The sequence below is a fragment of the Antechinus flavipes genome, chromosome 4 (assembly GCF_016432865.1).
Source record: "Antechinus flavipes isolate AdamAnt ecotype Samford, QLD, Australia chromosome 4, AdamAnt_v2, whole genome shotgun sequence".
Classification (NCBI taxonomy): Eukaryota; Metazoa; Chordata; class Mammalia; order Dasyuromorphia; family Dasyuridae; genus Antechinus; species Antechinus flavipes.
In genome coordinates, this window is record NC_067401.1 from 160,587,755 (window position 1) to 160,614,925 (window position 27,171).

At 38.0% G+C, this 27,171-nt stretch overlaps 1 protein-coding gene across 1 annotated transcript in view; it reads left to right on the forward strand.

The window, feature by feature from the left end:
• Nucleotides 1–26,041, forward strand: part of CACNG4 (calcium voltage-gated channel auxiliary subunit gamma 4) — a 105,696-nt gene extending 79,655 nt beyond the window's left edge. The window contains exons 2-4 of the mRNA XM_051995256.1: nucleotides 4,746–4,829; nucleotides 21,138–21,278; nucleotides 24,900–26,041. Of these exons, the coding sequence (XP_051851216.1) occupies nucleotides 4,746–4,829; nucleotides 21,138–21,278; nucleotides 24,900–25,438 (764 nt within the window). The 3' untranslated portion in view covers nucleotides 25,439–26,041. The remainder of the gene's footprint in view (nucleotides 1–4,745; nucleotides 4,830–21,137; nucleotides 21,279–24,899) is intronic.
• Nucleotides 26,042–27,171: the final 1,130 nt, after the last annotated feature.

Consider the following 27,171-nt stretch of genomic DNA (forward strand, 5'->3'; position numbering starts at 1 on the left):
GCTTCATGTAGGTGAAATTAAAGCTGAATTTGAAAGAAGCTAGAGGTTCCCAAAGGCAGAGGTAAAGAGATTCCACTGAAGGCCTGGGGGTCAAATAGCCCTCATGAAGGCATGAAAAGGAAAAGTGGAATCATGAACACCGAGGATAATTCTCAGGATTAGGAAGCGAGAACACTTCTGTTGTGGTCTTTTCCAACTGCCCAATTCGCTTCTCCATTGAAGCTGACAACATCCCTGCCTGACGGTGAGTCCTGAAACTCTCCACGGCTTTGGTCACGTAGGAAATATGGATGGTTTCAAACAATTCAACTCTCTGCTTATCAAATGACTCTGAAAGTCACTTAGAATCTGTGAAAGCCTATGGGGCCTGAACAAAAGGGAATAAGACTGGTGAGGTCAGCTGAAACCCGATAATTGGGAAATCAGGGCGGAAAGAGAGATGTGCTCATTAGCTGCCTCTCCCAATTATGGCAAACTCTAAGTGCCTCTCGGAGCTGTGCGGAGAGAGATCAGATTGCATTAAAGAGCTCACCTAGCCCACACGGGGGTCAGTACTCTGGCTAGATGGATTACTAGCTAGTTAAGGTCAATATGGACTGTCTTACAGAAGCTACTGAAGATGGGTGGTCCTTTGTGGTCAATAAACCTAAGCAAGTATCACGTTTGGCAAAAGGAGGATGAAACACTGTTGTGGCCATTCATTGTCTGACCAATGTTGCATCTTGCTGGGAAAGTGAGGGTCAAGGTTCTCAGTGAGCTGATTAAATTTTTACAAAGATCTATTCGTAAATGTAAAATGCTGCTGCAAATGCAAAACATCCTCACTCATCTGGCTTATGTTCATTATCATGATAGAACTCTAGGCTACAGATTGAGGCAACTATGGGAATGGGGGTGAGAACTGTGCAAAATATAATGTTTTCTGGTATTAATACAACATAATTCAGCAAGCATGTGTTAAGCCCCTGAGCTACATATGCTACATACTGAGTTAGTGCTGGAGATAGCATTGCAGAAACAAAAAGAAATCCAAGTAGTCCCTGTCCTCCAGAAGCATACATATCATTTACTATATAACTATAAGAAAATAATAATTTATTAACAATACATTATATCTGCATAAGACTATGTAGTTCACAAACTACTTTCACATCTGTCATCTCATTTATTTTTTGTGCTCCCTCCTATCAGGTAGATAGGATATTACTATTTTACAAATGAGGAAAGGAACTCAAAGAGTAATATGTTTGAAGTCAGAACCTAAATCCAAAGACTTTTACATTATTTTCTCTAATTTACATTATAATAAGTTGTAATAGTCTGTTTTATCTCCACAAGCATTTATTAAGTTCTTCCTTTGTCCTGAGCCCAACAAGAGATGCTAGGAACACAAAGACAAAATAAAAATTCTCGCCGCCTTCAGCTTTAATTTCTATCACACTATGTTCACATATCAGTATGACACAGTATGTTCACATATAAGCATAATTTATGGTGCTGTTGAGCAAGGAAGTTTGAGGGAGCATTGTTGATGTGAGGGCTTAGTAAGTCCTTTCTAGGACTGCTTATCCACCTTTGGTGTCCACCTGTCACCCAACTTACCTGTAGCTTCAAAAGCTGTAGCATGGATAGGGGTCATAAATTCTTCCATATTCCATAGATCTTACAGGCACACTATTCTTTATCCTCCCAATTTGTTTAGATATCACCTTTTATGACCAAATCATGTATTTATTTTGACCTTTTCTTGATATACAGTTTAAGATGTTGGTCTGTACCTAGTTTTTGACAGTGTTTTCCAGTTTACCCAGTGGTTTTTGTCAGTTAGTGAGTTATCTTAAAGACTGGGGGCTTTGGGTTTATTAAACACTAGGTTATTATGATCATTTGCTACTGTGTCTTATGTGCCAAATTTATTTAGGGATCTAACACAGTTATAAAACTGATTACTGTTTTAAAATATAGTCTGAGATCTGGTACTGCTAGATCACCTTCCTTTGCATTTTTCTTATTAATTCCCTTGATATGCTTGATTTCTTGTTCTCCCAGAAGAATTTGGTTATCTTTTCTAACTCTATGAAATACTTTTTTGTTAATTTGATTGACATGGAACTGAATAAATAAATTAGTTTAAGCAAAATTATCAAATTTTTTATTATATAGGCTCCATCTACCCATGAACAATTGATATTTTTCCCATTCGTTTAGCTCTAAATAGAAATATTTAAAACAGTCCTTTTTTTTGTAGTGGCAAAGATCTGTAACCTGAGGGAGTACCCATCAATTAAGGAATAGCTGAATAAATGATAGCATATGAACATAATAAAATATGATTATGCTGTAAGAATGATGAAAGGGACAGTTTCAAAGGAACCAGAGAAGAATTATATAAACTAATGCAGCATGAAGTGAGGAGAACGAGGAGAAATGATATACCACTGTAAAGGCAATTTTTTTAAAACCTAAGAACTCTGAACAACCATAATTACAGAGGACCAGTGCTACCCATCTTCTAACAGGGAGTTATTGGTCTCAGACTACAAAATGCCACATATTTTTGGACTCGGTCAATGTGGAAATTTTTTTGCTCAACTATGAATATTTGTTATAAAGGTTACAAAGGTTTCACCATTTCCAGGTATGGATGAAGAGTAAATAGATTGTTATCAATAGAAAGAAATAATATTTAATTAAAAAAATTTAACCCACCTTATCTTTTTAAAAAAAGATGGGGGGGGGGAATTGGGTCTGTGCTTCATGTCATTCAACTGAAGTTGAAATTGAATTGAAGTTGAATTCAGTTGAAGTTTTTCAAAGTTCAACAACAGTAATTCTCTCTCTCTCACTTTCTCTCTCTCTCTCTCTCTCTCCTTTTTCCCTCTTCCTCTCTCACCCTCTCCCTCTCTCTTAATTTTTGCCTCTGAAACTCTAGTCAGATCACACTGGCAAAATCTAAATTGAGTTTATAAAAATTCAATATTTTACATCTCTTGCTCTTTTAGATTTGCCCCTTCTCTTCCAGCCTCCCTATATTCATTTCAAATAAGCAAAATTGGCACAGATTTAATAGCTCTCTGGTTTTAATTATTTCAAACATATAACAAGAAAATCCTAAATACTGTTTAAAGAGAGAAGAGTTATACAGCAACACTGTGTGATGATCAACTATCATAGACTTAGCACTTCACAGTATAGCAAATTGATTAATCCAGAACAATTCCAAGGGTCTCATGATGGAAAATGTTGATGACATCCAAAGAAAGAACTATGGAGTCTGAATGCAGATAAAAGTATACTATCTTCACAGATTTTTTTTTACATTCTCATAGTTTTCTCCTTTTATTCTGAGCCTTCTTTTACAACATGACTAGTGTGGAAATATCTTTAACATAATTGAATATGCGAAACCTATATCGGATTGCTTGCTGTCTTGGAAAAAGTAGAGGAAAAGGAGAGAAGGAGCAAAATTTGGAGCTCAAAATCTTACAAAGATAAATGTTGAAAACTATCTTAATATGTAATTGGAAAAAATACTATTAAGCAAAAGAAAAGAGAAAGAGGTAACATTTACAGATATCAGATGCTCAGTCTGCCACTAAGAGAGGTTTCTTCTCTCTTTCACCCCATTCTCTGTTGGGATGAGTAAAATTCAGACATGAGAGTTAATTATGAGAGGAATAGCCTTCTGCTCCAAGGAGAGTTCTGGAGAAACACTAAATTAATCTTATTAACAAATACCTGTAGATTCATGTTCTGATAGATGCCAAAAGTCACTGAACCCATTCCACTTATTATAATAACATTTATATGACACTTTAATGTTTGCAAAACACAAATATATTGTTTTATAATATATACTTAGCACTATCTCAGGTGCTTAGGGCGTATCTTGAGCCAATCAAGAATAGCAGACATCCAGCCAATTGGAAAAATTGAACATAAAGACTCCCAGAAGGGCCCTGTCCTGGACCCATTGAATCCCACACTGCTGTTTTCAAGACCAAAATTTTATCTTTCCAGGGAAAAGAAGGGACACCTGTCTTTCTCACCCAAATCAGTGAGAAACAAAAGATGCTCAAGACAAATAACCATCACCTCTCTAGTTCCCAGATCTCGATCTTTGTCAGGCCTGGGGAGAAGCTCCACATATTTAGAGTCTGCTCTGATTTACTGAAGAGCTTGTTTTCTATTTGGTGGGTTATCCAGGACTTTATCTTCTCTTGCTTCAATCTCTTCAACTCTTCAGAGTCTCTCTGTTCTTCTTCCAGGAAAGGAGGAGAATGGGATAAGAGACAAGACTTCAAACCTCTTTATTCAGGGATGGTTTAAAATGATATTTGTGGATTGCTTAATCATTCAACAACAACTTTGTTTGCATCAGTTCCTTGTCTTTAAAATGATCTAGAGAAGGAAATGGCAAACCACTCCATTATCTTTTCTAGGAAAACCCTAAAAAGAGTCATGAATAGTCTGAGATGAATGAAATATTGGATTGGTTAATCATGCATCACCAGGACCACCACCTCCCTTCTCACCATCCCCTATTTATAAGGAGGATCCAGAATCAACACTGATTAATAACCTCTTGGGATCTGGACCAGAGGAATAGATGCTAAGTATTTTTATGGTTGGCAAAATGCTTCTGTGCTTTTTCTGGAGCAGGTTTTACTTAAAACACACACAAATTACTAAGACATTCATTCACTCTGCAGCATATTGAAATGACCTCTTTCTGTTCTTTTTAGGGATCTATAAAGGTCATTGTTTCCGGATCAACCACTTTCCAGAAGACAATGATTATGACCATGACAGCTCAGAATATCTTCTGCGTAAGTACAAAAATCCAATTCTGTTGAGGGGGAGGGATGTGGGAAGAGGCAGTTTGGAGGAAAGACATACTAACTTTTCAGTTCAATCCAATTTAAAAAACATTTATAAAGTCCCTGCTATATGCAAGATATTGGATCAAGCACTTGAGATAAAAAGACAAAACTCTTAACATCTACAAGGGAAAGGGCTGGAGATATATTTCCAATATGTACAAAGTAATATGATTTCATTAAGGTGCCAGTTTCAGAGTGCAAGTAACTAATGGCATAGGAAAAATCTCATGTAGGAGGGGGCATGTGAGCTGCACTTTAAAGAGGCTTCTTCCAAGATGTAGGAAAGGGCATTGCTGGCTTGAATGGATTTGAAGAGTGGATTTGACTCCTACTTTCTCAATTTAGCAGCCATATAGTCTTGGACAAGTTGATTAATCTCCTTGTTTCCATTTTCTTATCTGTGAAATGAAAGATCAGATTAACATACATTTAGAATGAGCCAGAAGCAAATTTAATTCTATCTAGTCCAAACCCTTCATTTTACTCTTGAGAAAACTGAGGTCTAGAGGAATGGGCTTGCTCACACTAGCAGTAAGGAGCAGAGACATGATTAGAACCCAAGAATCTGAGTTCCAAATCCAGCCATCTTTCAATGGTCTCTAAGGTTCCTTCCAGTTCCTAAATCATGATTTTTTCATGTGATAAACCCAGGTTCCAGTGTGGTCATGTCTTAAAGTCTATCTCTTTTATATCCCCCATTATTTTTCTGTTTTGGAAAAGGATAGTTTATAAAAATTCATTTGTACTGACAGTGAGCTGTTAAAGGTCCAGGGATTACTGAAGGCAAGTGACTGGGTCATTATATGCCTCCCTAATTAGAAAAGTCAGTCTTGCACATGCCAGAGCCTACAACCAATCAATCAAACAAAATTTATTAAGTATCTGCTATCTACCAGGTACTTGCCACCCTGACACCCAGAGGCAACTGGGTGACTCAGTGCTGGCCATTGCATGTAGAGCCAGAAAGACCTGAGTTCAAACAAAGCCTCAGACACCAGCTGCATAGTCACTTAATTTCTGTTTGTCTAAATTCACTGGAGAAGGAAATGGCAAAACACTCCAGTATCTTTGCCAAGAAAACCCCTTGGACAGTATGGCCATAAAGAATCGCATGTGACTGAACAATTGGACAGTAACAACAAATCTGCCCTCAAAGAGCTTATAATCAATCTAGCTAGGAGAAACAACTTATACATATAGACAAATGAGAGGTAGTGGAGATCAACACATACTGGAAGACATAAATTTCTATAGCAGCAACTATAGATTTTGGGTGGAAACAATAAGACTGACACCATCCTGCTCTCCTCCATTGTCCAGAGGCTGAGTATTCATCATCTTCTCTGCACATTCAAGAGAGAAATGGAATAAGTATCACTCTTGCCATCTTTGCCATAACTGCCTCTACTACAATCAAGAGTAAGGTGGGAAAGGAGACTTAGTAAAGAAAATTGTCTTCTCAAGCAAATTAGCTTTCCTATTGTTCCATGCCTGGAGCAGGTCCACAGAAATTCTTTCTCTCAGGGATCGAATCAAGGATGGTGACCTGAGAGAAGGGAAGAGTTGAGAGGTCTCAGCAATAGATTGGAATAGGGAGTGAGATGTAATGAGGATTTTAAAAATGACTCCCAGGTTGTGAGCCTGAGGACCTGGCAGGATGGTGCTGCCCTCTGGAATAAGGTAGGAAGCAGGGAAGATTTGGAGAGAAAGATAATGCGTCAATTTTGGACGTGTTTAATTTAAGATGTCTACAACACATTCACTTTGAGGTATCTGAAGGGCAGTTGGGGATACATGTTTGGAGAACAGCAAAGAGTTGGGGCAGAATTGGTAGATTTGAAAATCCTCAATATAAAAATGGTAATTAAATCCATGAGCTGATGAGATCACCAAATGAAATCATACAGAGGGAGAATAAAAGAGGTCAGCTCTCTTCTCTTCAAGTTTAAGTCAGAACTGTGAGGGACACCCACATAAGAATGAGGACCAGAAAGAAGGAATAACTAGTTCTATTCCAGTCTCTGTACAGTTATATAAGTATATAAAAAGGTTGGAATTAGGGATCTTCATTGACAGAGGAAATTCCCACATAAGGAAATTCCCTCTACCACTGGAGAACAGCACTTTCTCAGTTACTTCTTCCCTCTTCTGCAAAGGAGAATTGCCTAAAAAAGGAAGAAGAGATAAATAATGACATACGGTCGGACAACTAATACATGCCAGGAGAACCAAACTCATGTCTTACTAGCTCTGAAATCAGCTCTATCCACTCTGCCATGCTATTTCTCATAAATATATACAATTAAATTTTTATATGTGTAAAAATAGTGGATGGAGAGGGAAGTCCTGAAAGCTGGGATGATGGAGAAAAGTATTATGTAGGTATGGCAATATTAGGTAACAGAAGTGAGGAAGAGCCTATGCAAAGGCTCAGAAATGAGAAATGGAATGCCTTGAGTGAGGAAGTATGACTGACTGTTTAACTAGGGCAGCCAAGTGGCTTCGTGGGTAGAGCATTGGGTCTGGAATCAGGAACACCTGAGTTCAAATCAGACCTCAGACATTTACTTTATTAGCTTTGTGATTCTGGACAATCATTTTACCTCTGTTTGTCTTAATCTACTCGAGAAAGAAATAGCAAACCACTCTAACCATGAAAACTCTATAGACAGTATGGCCCAAGGAGTCATAAAGAGTTGGACACAACTGAATAACTGAACAATTAATTGACTGGACCAAAGAAAGCAAACAATTTGGAACAGTAGGAACCAGGTTAGAAAGATTCCTAAGTGTCAAAGAGACGAGTTTGCATTTGTTCTTAAAGACAACAGGAGACAAATAAATTTACTGAGCAAGACAGCAAAATGGTCAAACATGAGTTTTTAGGGGTGTTGACAACTATATAGAGGATAGATTGAGGTAAGAGACTAGCCTTTCCTGTGTTAGTTATTTCCAAGTTATCTTATATATCTTGTTTATAAACAGTTGTGGGAATGTTGTCTGCCCCATTAAATTGTCAGCTCTTTGAGAGCAGGGATTGTCTTTTACATTTCTTTGTAAATGGCAATTAAATCCATGAGCTGATTATTTATTAAGTATTTTCTTTGGGCTAGGGACTGTGGTAAGTGCTGAGGATAGAAGAAGCAATAAAAGACAATCCCTGTCCTTAAGAGTGGCAGAGAATGAGATGAAAGAAGATTGGGAACATAGGAAAGAGCTTTGAATGCCAAGCAAAGGATTTTGTATTTGATCTTGAAGGCAACAGGAAACTACTGGATTTTCCTGAGTAGGGAGATGACAGGGTGGAATCTGTGATTTAAATAAATGATTAGTGGCTGGGTGGGAATGGAGAAAGACTTGAGGCAAACAGACCCACCAATATTCCAAGTATGTGAGGTCCATGGCAATGTCAGAGGAGAGAGAAGAGGATATATTTAAGAGATATTGCAAAGGTGACAATCCTTGACAAAGCTTGAATAGGAGGGAAGTTGAAAGGATGGTATTGCCCTCTATTAGTGATAGGAAAGATAGGAGATAGGGAGGATTTAGGAGATAATAAGTTCAATTTTGGACATGAGGAGTTTAAGATAACTACTGAACATCCAGTTCAAGATAACTGAAAAATAGTTGATGATGTGAGATTGGCAGTCAACAGAGACACCGGGGTAGGATTGGTAGATTTGAAAATTGTCAACGATAGGTAATTACCTACATAGGTAATTAAATCTGTGGGACCTTTACCCAAATGAAGTAATATTGGGGAGAATAGAAGAGGATCCAGGACAGAACCCTATGGGACATTTACATTTAGAAGGAGTGATCTGGAAGAAAATCCAGCAAAGGGGACTGATAAAAAGTAGTCAGATAAGTAGAAGAACCAGAAAACCTAGAAAGAAGAGAGCATCTAGGAGTAGTGATCAAAGGCTTCAGAGAAATCTAGGAGAATGAGGATTGAGAATTTCCTTCCTTTAACAAATAAGAGATCATTGATTTAACACTTCCTGGCTGTATAACCCTGGACAAGCCACTCAACTCCAATTGCCTCAGCAAAAAAATAAAAAATAAAAAAAGAGATCATTGATAACTTTAGAGAGAACAGTTTGAATCCCTAGCACTTAGTATAATGACTGGCACATAAGAGGAATTTTGTAAATGTTTATTGATAAATGGACAACCCCACCTTAGTTTTGCCCTTGGAATTTGTGTTTTCTTTTGGCACCTTTGGCCCTTGACAGTTTACTTTATTTTTAAAGCATCAACTGAGTGAGTAGGCTACTTTTATCCAACTAGCTGTGTTCCTGAGTCTTTGCCCATCTATATGGTTGCTTTGAGAGGTTAGCACCTTTTTTTCCCAAAGCATTGTTGTTTGTCCTTCATTCTCTTCAAGGAAGTGATGCTATGACATTCAAGGGAATTGGATTTAAGTTGAGGAAGGGCTGTGCAAAGTTACCTATTTCACTTCCCCCTCCAGAGCCATCTGGGGTCCAGGCAATGGGAGACTTTGGCCTTTTTAAGCTAAGGTCTTTAATAGGTCTCATTTTGATTGAGGGTGTATTCCATTAAGGCTAGATAGCAACTGAGGCAAAGAATCTCCTTTTTCACCTAATCAAAAAAAAGAAAAAAGAAAGAAGGAAGGAAAGAGGGAGGGAAAGAAAGAAGGAAAAAATAAAAGGAGGGAGGGAGGAAGGGAGAGAGGAAGCAAGAGAGGGAGGAAGGTAAAGAAAGAGAGGGAGTGAGGAAGAAGGAAGGAAGGCAGGAAGAGAAGCAGGAAAGCATGGGCTATCTAATCCTTTGTTTTTTGTAATCTATGATGCATTCTGATTCAACCTGTAGACACTATCCTACTGCCTGCCTTATTTTTTAATTATTAAAATAGAATTTTAGAAGGTCAAAGGAGGAGGGGAGTACACCAGCAAAGAAAGAATCTAGAAATTAAGGAAAGCATGGTAACACCTAAAAGTCATTTTGCTGTCTTCACAACAAAATGTCCAGACATATGCAGTCTCTCTCAGCAGCATACCTTAGGGTAGAGTAGATTCAGCCTCATTTATGGAGAATCAATATTAGGCCCCTTTGAGCAAAAGTAATTGAGCAAAAAACAACAAAACAAAACAAAACAAAAAAGCCCTCTGCACCTGCTTAGGGGTAATTTTTCCAAAAAGGGAAAAAAGTGAATTTTTGCAATGAATCATCTGATGCCATAGAATATTAGTATTGTTCCCATGGAGCCCTGGGACAGGGCAGCTCCAAACAGACAACCAATCTCTGTGAGCCCCAGAAATGTGAACAATCAGATGAGCCTTGCAGCTTCTGGCTCAGTCTCCTTCTTTTTTTCTCCCCTCTCACTCTCACCAATAAACATTTATGGAGGGTCTGAAAGACCAGGAAAAGATGAGTCATGTTCCTTCTGTCCTCAGGCCTCAAATAGCTTATCTTAGGTTCCTAGGGATTCCAAATCATTCTATTAATCACCCTTCTTCTGGGCCCATCCTATGCCATCCTCCATGCTCAGCCACTACCCACACCCATTTACTGGGAGGGAAGGACATCCAGCACTCCAGTGGTAGGAGGTTAAGAACACTCAACCTAGCTTGACCTCTTGAATTGGCTTTGGTGCTATACTAGCCAATATTTCAAACGATGTATTTCCCTTCCTCTAGGGGAATATTCTAAAACAAAATTCCCATTTTTTAAAACCTAAATCAAATCTTTCTTTGCTTCCTTTTCCTTCCCTTTTAGTTCTAGACTTGCCCCCCTTCACTCTATTATCTTTCCTCTGGGTGAATATTTTAAAAGAAGTCCCCACCTTTGCAGCTCCAACCTTCTTTTCCTTTTTCTTTCTTTTTCTTTTTTTTAATAATGAAACTAAATTTGATTTCCCCTTACCTCTGATTTGAGAATCACTCCTTTGCTCAAGTTACATCCCTGATTTGTATCAGATTATACCTATCCTATAGTGCAATAGAGAGATGCAGCTCTGAGAGCTAAGTTCTTCAGGAAAAAGACTGAGAGTTGTTGGGTATTCAGTCCCAGAGAGTTCCAGCATCATGGAGGAAGGGAGGTGGAGAAATGAAAAGAGGGAGGACTTACAGAAGTGATTTCTCTCCTATCCCCAGTAAAATATAGTGACAGCAACTTAGCAATCCCTGCTCATTTAAGAAGGAAATAGTCTCCTTAAATAGTCTCTTTGGGGAAAATGAATCTTATAATCAAAGGGACTTGAGGGCAAGATGGGAGAAAGAGAGAGGGATCAGAGAATTGGATTTGTCCAAACACCTCAGCTCTTTCTGGGGCTGATGTTGGTTAGTAAGAGCTTATTTCCCAATGGGGACCCATTTTTTTCCCTCCATCCCTCAGAAGTAGAAATAGGAAAGTTTAATTGACATGTAATCAAGATTTGTAAACTGAGTAACATAGTTCAGTCTGTAGTTCAGAAAGACAGCCTATTTTTTTTTTTTGGATTCCTTCTTCTTTTCTCTTTTTATTAGCCATCTTAGAATCCTAGAGTCATCAGATTTGAGGGATGAGTGATTATCTGGGCCAACCTCTTCATTTGACAGCAATCTTTTGATTCTTCTACTGTAAAATGAAGGGATTGGGCCAAACAATCTCTCAGTTTCCATCTAATAGTCCTGGCTGCTCAGGGTTATAGGAACAAGACTGGAGGGGTGATTAGTCTGATATATTTGTGGTGACTAAAGGAGTTAGGGCAGGAGAATGTATACCTGGCTGGTTTCCCAGTACTTCAATCCAGGTCATTTGGAATTCATCTTTTTGTATATCCTGTTTCCTCACATTCAGGAAAAGTTATAATTTACTGAACTGATTGTCTATGAATAAAGTATTCTTGAAGTCGTGTTTCATACATGCCCATGTATGTCTGAATGTCATTGCATATTGTGTACTGTCCAAGGATATATTCCTTATATATTCATATTATATATATGTATATATATATACATATACACATACATACATAAATATATATAATATATCCTATGTTCATTAGGAATCCAGAAAACTATCCCATTTCCTATAGTATTAGGTTCAGCAATAAGTGAACAAACAATTATTAAACACCTGCTATGTGCCAGACATTGTATTAAGCAGTGGAAGATCATTTTGCAAAACAGTCATTAAAATATTATGACAAAACCCTGTCTAACATCAGGCAAATTGTTCAAAATGTTTCCCTGATAACTGTCCATGTATAACAGTAATGTCCCTATGGAACTATGGTCTTTCACCTGATGCCCTCCTTTTCACAAAAAAAAATAATAGCAGGTGAAACATGACGACTATATTTTTGCCAGCCAGCTATAAATGACTCAGTGATCAAATCCCCTTCATTTACCTTTATTTTCTACTTAAAAGGTAACAAGATACTACTGGATTTTTATTATAATTTTCTATCTCATACTGCACAAAAGAAAATCCTCTAAGTATCTCCAATTGCTCATGGTGGAATAACAATTCAAAAATGAGGTGGGAGTGACTGTTCCTTATAAAGCGAGGAATTTTTTTTTGGAGGGGGGAAGCATTTCTTTCCAAAACTAGCTTCATTCTCCTATTAGCTAGCCTGCTATCAATACCATCAGGATCCAGGGCTTTCTTCCAACTTCCAGATATTGCACAGGCTTCAGCTCTGTCTGGTGGTGCTCACCCAACTTTAAAATGTCCAAATCTATCCAATTTAATGAATTGTTTTGATATGATTATTTTGATGTGCCACTCTTAGTTCAGCCAAAACCTTAGCGCAAAGCCAATAATGATTACTGGTGTTTATATAGTGCTTTAAAAGTTTATAAAGCACTTCCCTCACAGCCACTCTGTAAGGAAGATAGGCTGTGTAAAAATGATTGTCTTTTTTCTTTATGTGGAGGAGACTGATCTGACTACTCTTGAATAAATGTTAAAAGTGGTAAGGAACAAGAAAAAAAAAAAAGTGAGGTGTTAGCATTTTACTCCTTTTAGACTTTGAATGGTTCTATTCACAGTTTGTAAAAAGAGTAAAACCTTGAGTGGCTCAGACCCTAAGTGATATATTTGCACATTTTAAAGGGTTCATTCCTTTCACTTTTTTATGGGTCAGTGTAAAGGAAATGTGAAGAAGTGTTCACACATATTTGCTCCTTTAAGAGGTGTGAAGTTCCTGTCAACTTGGCATTAAGGTTCAGCCTTGCCCCCAGTGGCTTTTAAAAGCACAAATAAGCTATGAGAACAGAGTATTATTCCCTGACAGTGAAGAAAGGAGCTACTCAGCTTTTGAAAGGGAATTTTGTTTTTTCCCTTGTATCTTTTGGGGGAAAGACAGAGGGAAGGAGATTTCTCTACTTACTCTACTTAAATGGTTCTTAGAGCAAAGTAGCTCATAGAATAGTCTCAGAGAATCCAGATGGATTCTAGAGAGATGCAAGCCCAAAGTCCACAGAGAAGTTATATCCTGAGGGACCAACATGGAAAAATCACTAAAAAAAAAAAATATCAATGGGATCTACAGTGGATAATTTGGGCCACTTGTATTCCCTTAAGGTGCTCATTTCTAATATGTATGTTGTATGTGTGTATGTGCACGTGCTTCCCACTGATGCCCTGTATTTGTGGGGGAATATACTCCAAGTGTCTGATAGTAATATTTTGTTGCAATTATTCTTTACTGTTTCAGTAAATGCCTTTTTTAATTGTACCAACTGGATGAATTAATGGTAGAATACACCAGTGGGGACCACTTGTTTAGAGTACATATCCACTGAGTAACTCAGATCTGGGTTAGTTTTTCAACACAGGCTATAAGTGTAAATTAGGTTGTACTACATTTGAATGAAAATACAAACTTAGAGAAATGAAGCAACTTACCCAATGTCACGTTGCTAATAAAGTGTCATAGAAAGGTTTTGAACCAAGATCTCTTGGTGCCACATCAAGAGCTCTTTTAACCACTCCACCTCCATTGCCTCTCCTAATATTGCAAATAACAGAAAAAAAAAAAATCCCTCAAGTGATAAACTGACTGATTGTGCTCCTTTGAGATCAGAAGATACTGTCCAAGCAATTAAATGAATCTTCAGAAAGATTCTTCTATCACCTGGTAAATGGTTCTATAACAGTAGAGCAGAGAGAGAAAAATAATTAGAAGGACCTAATCCTGTTTCTGACAATACTTAGCTATACAACCATGATTCTAGGCAAAATGTACAATCAGTTCTGATAGACTGAGGACTAAGAAGAGAGATAGTTCATTCTTCCCCCCCCCACCCTTTTCTTTTCCTCTCTTCCCTCTGGAGCAACCAGGGTTTTAAAAAAATTTTTCCACTCACAAATCCTTTTCACCTGAGAAGTTTTTATGTGATCCCAGATATGTAGGTATATAAAATAGGTCTATAAATCAATCATTTACTGATAATAAATATAATTTTGTGACCCCCACATTCAGTTTCACAATCTCTTATGGGGTCATTACCACAGTTTAAGAAGCTTTGAACTAAACTACCTGCTTTCTTCTGAGGCTAGGAAAACTTGTTTTTATCCTAAATGCATACTTTCTCGTTCATTAAATGTTATATAACTGGTGATCAACAGAAAACCAAAATTTCTTGCATTTTTACTAAATGCTCATACATAGAAATAGTTTTGTGGGGGTTGGAAAGAAGGGACTGGACAGGAAGAGAAAAATGAGAAGAGGAAGAGGGAGAGGGAGAGAAACAAGGGCAGTGGAAGTTGGAGTGGAAGGAGAGGGGAGAAGGGAAATGAGAAAAGAAAAGAGGAAAAGCTAAGAGAAAAAAGAAGATAGGAGAGAGAGGAGGGAGGGAAGAAGAAGAGAGAAGAGGGAGAAGAGAATAAAAAGTGGGAGGGAAAGTTAAAGTGGGAGGAAAGAGAAAGGGAGAAGGAGAAAGAGAGGGAGGTTAAAAAAAAGGGAGAGGGAAGAAGAAGAAAGAGGAGAGAAAGAAAGAATTCCCATTTAAGAGATGAAACAATGTCAAGTTGGGGAAACAAATTAGGCTATCACAACCCTGGTGAAAAGTACCCAAAGTATCCAAACCCAAGATCTTTCCAGAAACCTTCCTTTTCTTTATTCAATCAAAGGAAATTATGCCAGAAGCAGGCTGCAAGTTGGAAATGAACAGCCACTTTTGGTCGGATAGTTTGTTCCTTTCACAGGCTACTTTAATCAGTGAATGGGTGCGGCCTCAGTCAAACTGGGACCTGTTGAAAACTCTAGCTTAAAAAGGTCTCCTATTTCATTCAGGGTCATCTCCAGTCCTCTTGAATTATATCTGGCCACTGGACCCCGATGGCTCAGGAGGGGAAAGTGAGACAGGTGACCTTGCCCAGCCCTCCCTCACTTAAATCCATTTGCATGTCATGGAGACCTCTCTGATACCATTGTCTTCTTCGAGAAGGAAGGACAAATAGCAGCAATCAAAAGAAAGCTATGTACCAGAAGAGTCAGATAATGCTGGGGAAGCTCTTACACAAAGAAGGAAAAGTGAAGTTTCCGCAGAGATACATTTAGACAGCACCTAAACCTTGAAGGGATGTCTTGGAGGGGCAGGTAATTAGCAGCAGAGCACTCCTTGAGCCACTAGGCAATCAGGAAGACTTTTAGGAAAATTCCTAAATTCAAAGCCAGCCCCAGACACTTTCTACTGTGTGATGTCAGGCAAGCTACTTAACCCTGTTTGCCTCAGTTTCCTCATCTGTTAAATGAGCTGGAGAAGGAAATGGCAAGCCACCTCAGTAGCTCTGCCAAGAAAACCCCAAATGAAGTCATGAAGAGGCCGATGCAACTGTAAAAATAACTTAATGACAACAAAAAATGTCTTACTTGCCATCTGGTTGTTAGAATAGGAGCATAGATTTTTAAGCTAAAAAATATATTGGAAGATTTCTAATCTACCTTCTTCATTTTATGGGTGAAACAGTCAAAACCCAAGGGAAAGAAATAACCTGGCCATGTTCTTTTGAGGTAGTAAATGGCAGAATTGCAATTCAAACCCTGAGCCACTCCAATTTCAAAACCAAGGCACTTTCCTCCAGGAGTAGCATTTGGAAGTTATTATCAGTCACATTTTCAATCTGACATAGAGAATTAGGGTAATGATTTCAGAAAAACCTAGAAGGACTTACATGAGCTGAGTAAGGTAATTAGAACCAAGAAAACACTGTACACAACAACAAGATTATATGATGATCAACTGTGATGGACATGGCTCTTTTCAACAATGAGGTGATTCAGGCCAGTTCCAATAGACTTGCAATGAGAGAGCCATCTGCATCCAGAGAGAAGACTAGGAAGACTGAATGTGGATCACAGCATAGTATTTTCACTTTTTTGTTGTTGTTGTTTGCTTGGGTTTTTTTTTTCTTTCTCATTTTTTCCCCTTCTGATCTGATTTTTCTTGTGTAGTATGATAAATGTGGGAATATGTTGACAAGAACTGAACATTTTTAACCTATATTGGATTAGTTGCTATCCAGGGTAGGGAGGAGGGAGGGAGGAAGGAAGAGAGAAAAATTTGGGACACAAAGTTTTGCAATGGAGTTTAAAGTTATCTTTGCATGTATTTAAAATAAAAGGCCATTATTATTAAAAAGAGAGAGAGAATTAGATTAAATCATTTTCTACCTAGAAAAGTGTAGGTTGGTCCATCTATCCCCTGAACAATTCCTTCCTCTTACTTCAAAGCAAGTTATTAGTCCTGGTAACTTCTTTTTGCTTGATTGGTTGGTTTCCCCAAACTCTACTTTTCAAAAATAAGCATACAAACCAGCTTGTTTCTGATTCAGTCTTGGACTGGTTACAGTACTTCTCTGATGTCCTGTACCCTGAAAAGAACTTTCAAAAATGCCCCCTCCAATACACTTTTTACTCATCCACCTTTTTTCTAAGATTCTGTAGGTATCAGCTTGGTTATTTCTTCTTTTGGAGATAGAGAGATGAGCTCTAGCACATCTCAGAGGCAGCAAAGCTCCCTCTCCCTTTTTTCCTGCAGTTCCAAACTACAGCTCTTACCCCTGGAACTTCTGCTCCCTCCCCATACCCCAGTATCTGCTGGGTTCCCTAGGAGTATTTTTCTCCCTTGACTTTCTAGCATAAGTGTGACACCTCCCCAGAGGGCAACTAAGGAGGAAATCTCTATGCATTTGTAAGAAAGCCAATAGTAGATCTCTCAGCCAAGTCCAGGTCCTCTGAAGTACACTTCAGGAAAATTAAGAAGAGTATAATATGAAATAAAGATTTAACAGAATCGAAAACAAACATCAGAGAAGTACTGTAACCAGTCCAAGGCTGCATCAGAAACAACACAAAAGCTGCAGATATTTTGGATGCCACTTAATGATTGCAGAAATTGGTGTGATATCCAGGGAGGGCTGGCCCAGGTTTCATCAAGAGGTAGAGTGCAAAGCCCCACACTTTCCTGGGAGACCAAAACTGGCTGAAGCCAGCAGTTTCTAGAAAATGGGGTCTGAAACCAGTGTGATCGGGAAGTAGGCTCTACTCCAAGAGAAATAGTAATTGTTTCTACTGACTTCATATTCCCTGCTTCTTCTGGGATTAAGGAAACCTTCGTCTTTATTTTAAATGTGCATTTTCTCTTCCAAGCCTTTAAAGGCAATATAACTATTGATAATTGTCCATCAAAATATCTGCTTTATTTTTGCAAAAAGCACATGGTGAGGAATGAGAAAGTGAGAAAAAAAGGAAAGGGAAAAAAAGGGAGATGGAGAGAGGGAAAGAAAAGGAAAAAGGAGTGGGAAAAGAGGAGAGAGAAAGAGGACTGTGTAAAGAGCAGAGGTAAATCACAGCTCTGTATTCAGCTTTTAGTCCAAAAACAGGACTACTAAAGCATCAGGTCCTGGCCTCTGATAGCTTACCAGTAAGGAAAATAACTGGGACTCAGTCATCCCATCTGAAATTTCCATAAACTAATAGCATCTAAATTATTGCTGGACCTAAGTGTCCTTCCACTCTAAGATTGCAATGGAACATGAGGTCTAGATAACCACACTATCCAAAAATGTGAGAGAGAGAGAAGAGGCTGGTCCTGGTAAAGTCCAAATGTAGGAAATAAAGCTGAAGACTTGAGTAAATAGCAAAAAAAAATAAAAAAAATAAAAAATTAAAAGAATGAAGAACAACTATAAGTAAAAAAAAAAAAAAAATTCTAAGATAGCAGGGGAAAAAAGTAGCCTGTCTGAAAAGTTTCCAAAAGAGCTAAAACAATAGTTAAGGAATGAAAATTTTAAAAAAAAAGCTTAGAAAAGAAATAATCAAATTGTGACAATTCTAAAAAATGGGATAAACAGAAAGAGAAAACAAGAAATGAGGTATCTACTATGAAAAACAACTAGCTTAGAAAATAGGATGAGAAATCATTTGAAAATCATTAGATTTCCTGAAAATCATGACCAAACAGTAAACCCAGATGTTTAGTACATTGCCTGTTCAACCATTTTTTAATCACCCCTTCTCTTCATTACCCTATTTGGGGTTTTCTTGGAAAAGATATTTCCCTCTTGGGGGGCAGCTAGGTGGTGCAGGGGATAGAGCACCAGCCCTGTGAAGTCAGGAGGACCTGAGTTCAAATGTGGTCTCAGATATTTAACACTTCCTAGCTGCGCAAGTCACAATCCCAATTGCCTCAGGGGGAAAAAAGAGATATTTTCCTCTCCAGTTCATTTTACAGGTGAGGAAACCAAGGCAAACAAGGTTACGGTGACATCCCCAAGGTCACACAAACTAATAAGTGTTGGGTCAAATTTGAACCCAGACCTTCTGGGCTCTAGGCCCAGTGGTCTGTCCACTGTTCCACCAAGGTGTTCTATTACTCAAACAAAACACTCCTGAATAATCTGGCTCCATACATTTCACTGGCCCCAGAAACTTCCCCTACCTAGAAGATCATTCATCTCTGGAACTCAGGAACTCACACTGACAAATTACATCTGCTCCTGGGCCCCCTGCCTCTGATTGGACTCATTAATTATTCATGTTTAGGCCATGCCAATGTAATAAAAGTTATACCACCTAAATTAGTTTACAGTTTTAGTGCCATTTGAATCAAATTACCAAGGGGTAAATTTATAGAACTAAAAAAAATAATAATCCAAAGAAAAAACATCAAGAATCTCAAGAGAAATATTTTTTAAAGTAGGCATGAAAGGACCCTTGCTGCATCAGCTTACTGTATTATAAAAAATAATTATTAGAACTATTTGGTAGTGCTTAAAAAAGGAGAAAAGTTGATAATTGAAACAAGTTAAGTTCACAAGACCTAGAAGTAATTAAACATAATAGTGTCAAGTATTTGATAAACATAAGGATAAGTGCTTGATTTTTGACAAAAACTATAGAGAAAATTGGAAAAAAGTCCAGCAGATAATAAGTTTAGACCAACAATTCACACCATATACCATAATAAGCTTCAAATGGAGACATGACTTGAATATAAAAGGTCTTATTAACATATTAGAGAAGAGAAAAATAACTCACAATTATGTCTAGGGAAAGAATTTTTAACTAAAGGCATAGAGGTGATCCTAGAAAGTAAAATGAATAATTTCAACTGCACAAAATTGAAAACCTTTTTCATAAGTGTAAAAACTATAACCTAGGGAACTGGGGAAGGGGAGAAATTTTCTCCCCTTAAGGGTTCCTAGTTTTAGGTTCCTAAAACAAGATTCATATCTTAGGAGATCCTGACCCCAAAACTATGAGATTGGGCTTTTCTTTCATTCTTTGATTCATTACATATTTAGTCAAGAAGGCCCAAGGAAAATCTTTTAAAGCTTAGGCTTGTTTCACATGTCCCACAGAAGGGATTAATTATATCTCCTTTAAAAAGGTATTAGATACACAAAGTAGATTGGATCAAGGACAGCTATTTATTTCTTTTACCATTAAAGAATTGTTTAAAACACAAAAGACTCATATATTTTTACATATTGGCAAATACTTAAAACATGAAATCATAACCCATGACCCGTATAATACTCTTCTGGGAAGTTAATATTTAAAATATTGGGCTATTCAGGGAGGATTAGCACCTCTGGTGTGAGGGCCTGCTGAGCCTTCTTCAGGGTTGCTCATCTACCTTTGGTGTCTACCTGTCACCCATCTCCATCTGTGGCTCCAAGGAGCTATATCATGCATAGTAAATCATCTCCACAGATGAGTTAAATCAGATTGAGAGTCACCAATAGTTGTTGAGTTAGGGGGATGTCTAACCCAGGTCTGCGTTGATGAGAACAATTTGTTCCAAAGGTCATAAAGACAATTGAAGCAAGAACTGTGGGGGATTTAGAGCTTGGTCAGACATTGAAGATGCTTCTCCTTATTTTATCTTGCCATTGGACTTTGATGATCGTGGAAGAGAAAATGAGGATGACCACTTCATGCAACTTTTCCTCACTTAAATCATCACCCTGATGGCAAATCAAGACATCATCCTGAAATGTCATTGATGCTCTTTGAAATGAAGAGCAAAACCAACAACTTAAAATACCGTGGAACTATTAACAGGGATTTCATTTTCACCTCAAAGCTTCACTCAGAAAACACACATTTGTCCCATATCTTCTCACCAGTTATACATGTTTAGCTTAGACTTTTCCTCCTATTGATTGTCATGTTCTTCTTTCAAAAGATTGGATGGTATGATGAAAGGAATGTAATGTGTTTCTTGCCATATAGATGAGGCTAGTTCTTTTCCAAACCAAGGAGAATGGGTAAACTATGTTATCTAATATCTTCAACTTCAAAACATTTGAGTCATGGTTAACCATACTTTGCTTGTGTACTTACCTATTATCTTCCTACAAGTCCCAGATAGATGATTAAAGTTTTTTTTTTTTTTAATGGAACCTTAATGAGTAGAAAGGAAAAGCAATCATCTTCTGCTTTCCCTCTTAGTTTTCCTGCCAACAAACAATGTTAATAAGGTTACAGATCTCTTTCAAGGCATGTTGGGTAATTACCCCCTTGCATTTTTATACTACTTATTGCCAACACATTTTTATTATATATTATTTTATTTTATCCCTAAACACCAAAGGTAGGTATGATGACCTCCGATTTCATATATGGGGAAACTGGGACTCTGGTGAAAAATTCTGACTCAAAGAATAGTTGCTAGAGCCATAGCACCTCTATGGATCTCAACTTTACTCCAGGTTTGGAAAAAAAAATCCGATTAATTCATGTCTCTTCTTTCTTCTTTTACTTCCTGACTTTTCTCTCATCCTTCCTTGCAGGTATTGTCAGGGCTTCCAGCGTGTTCCCTATCCTCAGCACTGTTTTTCTTTTGCTGGGAGGTCTCTGCATTGGTGCCGGGAGAATTTACAGCAGCAAGAACAACATCATCCTTAGTGCAGGCATCCTATTTGTTGCCGCAGGTAAATATATTCTCTCCATCTGTTCCTTTTCCCCACTGAGAGAAAGCTGGGAAAGTACAGGGACAGGCAGAGCCAACCTGCACCATTTTGTGGCTTCTCAGCTCACTTAGTTAAAATAAGACCAACATCTTTTTATACTGAACACTTCCATAATGTTCCCTTAGCTCACCCTATCCTCCCAGTACAAAATCACATAAAAACCTAACAGAAAAAAATTACAGCACAGTACTCAAACATGTTCTCATCTATTGCATGTATTAATCTCAGGTTATGAGCTTTATGACCTATGGAGAAATCCCTTTCTATTCTTAGGACTCAGTTTTTTCATCAGTTAAAAGAAATTGAACTTCCACGAGTTCTGGGGTCCATTCCAGCACTAATATTCTAATGTCCTGCATTTTAACATCCAGATCCCACCATCTTTTTCTAGGTTTATCACTCTCCTTCACACACTGAACTATTTACTGTTCCCAGTACACAATTATTTCATTTCTAATCTCAATGCTCCTTCCTTACCATTTCCTCTTAGAATCCCTAACTTCTCTATAGGTATAGGTTCTATCTGTCTATTCCCTCCCTTTGCTTCTCTCCCTTATTGCTGGAAACCACTTGGCATATTTTTAATACTTACTTATTTCTATACACATATTCCCCCCACTAAAATGCAAATGTCTTTATTTAGGCTTGAAGCTGTGTCATTATTATCTTTGTATCTGCTGAACTTAGCAGCATATGTGGAACACAATTGGCACTAAATAAATGTTTGTTGAATTAATAAATATATCCTGAGGACCCTTCTCACATTCTAGGATTCTATTCTATTTCACTGAACTTCATAACTCTTCCAATCAAGATATAAAGAAGGTATTAAATGTTCAAAAATACTCACTGAATAAATAAATGGTTCCTCATTCATTGAGACTAAGATCCAGGAGAATTGAAATTATTTACCAAGATCTTAAGGTTGTTTGGTGGCTGAGTTAGTACTATACATGTCCTGACTTCCAGATCCATGTCCCTTGCCTAAACCACTCTATAGCAGAGGTTTAATCCATCTTATAATTTCATGTGGAGGGGTCTTGGTCAGTGGGTTGGAGATGGGATTGGGGTGAGGTGGAGAATGAGAAATGAAAAATTAATGTTCAATTATGTGCTTTTGAAAACTTCAGTTTTTCTCCCTTTCTTATAACTTGATGGTAACTTCTTGGAACATCATTCTTCCTCACCCTTCTTTCCTTTCTCTTCTACCTTTTCCTTCTCTCCTTTCCTCTCCCCCTATAACTCAAAGCAATATGTGGACAAAAGTGTATGGTCAGGATTAAGTAATGAAGTCACCACTGAGTAATATGACCCCAGTTGAAGCTATATAATCTTTTGCAGAAAGACTTTAGTTTGTCTAGAGGAATGTATGGTCAATTTACCATAGTAAATTGTGATTAATTTTGAGGAATATGATCAAGGACAAGAATGTGGTCAGGGTTGGTGAAAAAGTCAGTAATTATTCATGATGTAGTAGATAACCAGCCAGACCAGGGACACATGGGCTCAAATCTTACTTCTGGTAAGCAGCAAGGGAAGCAAGACTATCTGAGTCTCAGTTTCCTCATCTGGAACATTGGAAAATTTTACATATATATATATATGTGTGTGTGTGTGTGTGTGTGTGTGTGTGTGTGTGTGTGTGTATAAAATGTGTGTGTATATATATACATATATATTATATGTGTGTATGTATATATATATATATATATATATACATAATGTGTGTGTATATATATATACATATATATTATATGTGTGTATGTATATATATATAAAATGTGTGTGTATATATACACACATGTGGATGCTAGCTTTATGAAGCTAAGAGTTAATAAGGGATATAACACATAAATATATGTTATAAATATAAACTATAATATAAAAATAATACATAATAAGGGGGTTAGAGCAAAGTACTATCTAAATCTGAAGAGGAAATGGTCATTATTTACCAAAAAGATACAGAAAAGCTTCATGGAGAAACTGAGCTTTAAATAAGTAGGAGGAAGAGGCGAGAGGAATTAAAAACATGATGATGAATGAAGTTGGGAAAGAATCTTGAGTATAGACATAGAAAAGGATTGAGGGCAACACCTTAAAGAGAGAACACTCACTGCAAGGAACCAAAAAATGCTGAGGAGACAGGATTGGAGACACTTGAAATTCAAATCAATTAGAAAGGAGGAAGGAGATATAGTGTGTAGTTAGTTTCCTTTTTGGAAACAGAGGCGAGATTACCAGAGAGGACTTCAAAAGTGCCAATTGTTGCATAGAAGTCAAAAAGGATGAGGAGAGGGAAAAATCCACTGTTTTTAGTGATGAGGGGACCTCTGAGAAAGCAGTGTACATGAAGTAATAGGGATAAAAGTTAGATTTAAAGGCTTCCAGGAGAGAGTGGGTGATGAGGAAGTAAAGACATCAGGTATAGACAGCTTGAGTATCTAAAAGTAAAATAGAAGGATTGCCAAATAGCTGTAATGATCCACCTGAAAATGCTATAAGAATATAAAGCTCGTGGCTTCTCCAGCTCTAATGAGCACCCTGGAGTAGATATAGAGGCACCAAATTAAAATGGGTCTTAGATATTAACAGGTCAAAAGAATAGTGAAGTCATGAGTAAGAAATTCTAAAGTACTAGCTAAAGAATCATTAAAATAACAGTCTATAGAAGGATAGCTGAATTTGGAGGCAACAATAGCCAGAGTAAAGGAAATGAATGAGGGAATGAAGGAAAGGATCAAGGGATGAACAATTAGGATGAGAGCAAAGGACAAGTTGAGTATTAAGATAGGAGATTGCCTTAGAGAATAGCCTTTCAAAGCTCAGGATCTTGAAGGTAGCAGAGTTTAAAGAGATCATTAGATCTAGTATATAGCCATATCACTTTCAACCAGAGTAAAACAACAGATTCTGGATATATTAGTGCAGGATATGGGAGCAAAACTGGACAGATTCATGCATGGGGCCAAGAAGTATCGTGGTGCCCTAACTGTGAAGTTAGGATGGAGAGATTTAGCCTAAGAAGGGGAATTTAGCTCAGGGGCATCCAGTCTAAATAATGACATGGCTAGAGAGATGGGGACCAATCAGGAGGCTTATAAGAAAATGTCCTTGGAAAGTGAAAATATATAATAGAATATGATACTTACTGTAGTAAGAACTTTGCAATTTATTGAGGACTCATGTTACAGGTAAGGAAACAGAGTCTCAAAAAAGAAAAGAGACTTGCCTTCCTTTTCCCACCTCCAAAATCACACACATGGTATAAGTATCAGAGGAAGGCCAATAATATAAGTACACAAGATTCTTGGTGGTTTAGTAAGCAAATATGATATGCCAATTAAGGGTGTAAGAAGGAGAAGGAAAGGGGGACAGAGAACAGATAAACTATGTCTATGTGGGACATTTTGGGATATGCCAAAAAGGACAGGATGTTAAAATCCAGGCTTCCTCGGGGCTAGCCTAGAACCTCTCTTGCGCATCCAAATGATTCCTCGCTCATTACTTCCCAAGTCATTTTAGTTGTCCAATTTCTAGGTTCCAACATTTGGAATTCTTCCTTTTTTCTTTCCCTTTCAGGTCTGAGTAACATCATTGGAATCATTGTTTATATCTCCAGCAATGCAGGCGACCCAAGTGACAAGAGAGATGAAGACAAAAAAAACCATTATAACTATGGTTGGTCTTTTTACTTTGGCGCTCTGTCTTTTATTGTGGCTGAGACCATAGGCGTCCTGGCTGTAAACATTTACATTGAGAAAAATAAAGAGTTAAGATTTAAGACCAAACGGGAGTTCCTTAAGACTTCTTCCTCTTCCCCTTATGCCAGAATGCCAAGTTACAGGTATAGAAGGAGGAGGTCCAGGTCTAGTTCCCAGTCCACAGAGGCTTCTCCTTCCAGGGATGTCTCCCCTGTCAGCATGAAGATCTCAAGTTCCATCCCCATGGGGGAGATCTCCATGTACACCCTGTCCAGGGAACCCCTGAAAGTGACCACGGCAGCAAGCTACAATCCAGAGCAAGAGGCTGGCTTCCTCCAGGTTCACAACTTCCTACAAAAGGAGCTGAAGGAAGGATTTCATGTCAGCATGATTAATCGGCGAACCACGCCTGTGTGAGGAGAGTGCAGGATCTCCTTCCCCCTAAAAAATAATTTTCATCTCCTTATTACAATGGATCTTTTGATCAAACAGGAAGATTCTTAAAAGAACAAACAAACCAAAAGAGAAAAAAAGAAAAAAAAGAAAAAAGAAAAAACTCTACATGAAACAAAAAATTTTCCCTGATCTCCAAAACACATCAAGTGCTGGTTTTTACAAATAAGGACCTGGGGATATTGGAATATGAACAGCAATCAGAAGCTGAAGGCTGATTTTAAGCAAGGAGGTTGTTCAAATGCCTTAAGGTTTAGTCAGCCTCAGAAGAAGGCAAAAGTACTTACCTGAGCCTTCAGGGGTAACTCAGTCTTATTGATGCTGGAACACAAAATTGAGCCATTATCTCCTTTTGAAAACATAACTTTATAGACGAATGGGATTTCCATGGACCTATATTTAATAGCACCCAGAACCACTGGGAAAGCCTCCACTTTACATAATGGAAGGCTATTGCAGAAATCACTTTTGCTCCTCAGAACAGTGTTTCACTTGCTTTCTGTGATGGAGAAGAGGAAACCAAAGCTGTTCTCTCAGTCTCTTTCTCTCTCTCTCTCTGTCCCTCTCTCTCTGTCTCTCTCTCTCTCTCTCTCTCTCTCTCTCTCTCTCTCTCTATCTTTTCTCTCTCTCTCTCTCTTTCTCTCTTTCTCTCACTCTCTCTTTTTTCTTTCTTCTCTCTCTCTCTTTCTTTCTTCTCTCTCTCTCTCTCTTCTCTCTCTCTCTTCTCTCTCTCTCTCTGTCTCTCTCTCTTTCTTCTCTCACTCTCTCTCTCACTCTCTCTTTTTTCTTTCTTCTCTCTCTCTCTTTCTTCTCTCCTCTCTCTCTCTCTTTCTCTCTCTCTCTTTCTCTCTCTCTCTCTGTCTCCTTTTGTCTCTGTCACTGTCTGTCTCTCTGTCTCTTTTGCTGCTTCTCTCTCTCTTTTTCTTTCTTTCTCTCCCTCTTTTCCTCTCTTCTTTTTCTCTCTCTCTTGCAAGTGGACTTGAGTTGAAAAAAGAACAATAACAATAACAAGCTTATATGTATGTAGGACACCAGCTCTATTAAGGGAGGTTAGGAACGATGGTGAACTGGCCTGGAATTCCATAGGCACTAAGTGACTAAGTTTGGAGACCTAGAGAAGTTTTGGAGAGCAACAGACTGGGCCACCAGGAAGGAAATAAGAAACTGAATGTTCGAATGGAAATATTCCAAGCAGCCTTTGCAAAGGTGACTTCAGGCCTCAGTTTTGGGGCATGGCTATAGATGAAAAGAGCTATCCAGAGAAAAGGTGAAAGAAAGAACATGGGGCAGGATCATGGATCCCACCTCTTTGCCTCTCTCTGCAGGCCAAGGCAGAGCTAATCTTAGTGGATGTCTGCAGTGCTTCTTTTTGGATCTAGCCAGCATTTGGCATAGAGAATGTTTGTCCAGATATGTGAACCTAGAGTTAATATATTAATGATGCTATGAGAAATACAGAGAACACAAACCCACTCAGTAGGTTTATTAAACATGTTTTATTACAAATACATGCCAGGGGAACAAGTTATGTCCATTCCTTTTTTTTGTATCCCCAGAACCTAACACAGTGTGTGGTACAGAGTAGGCACTTAATAGATGCTTGTTGATTGATTGGTTCCCTTTAAAAACTCATATCATTATAATCTATTTTGTTAAAATCTGAGAGGACTAAGTGGAGGAAGTCTGAAGAAATGAGC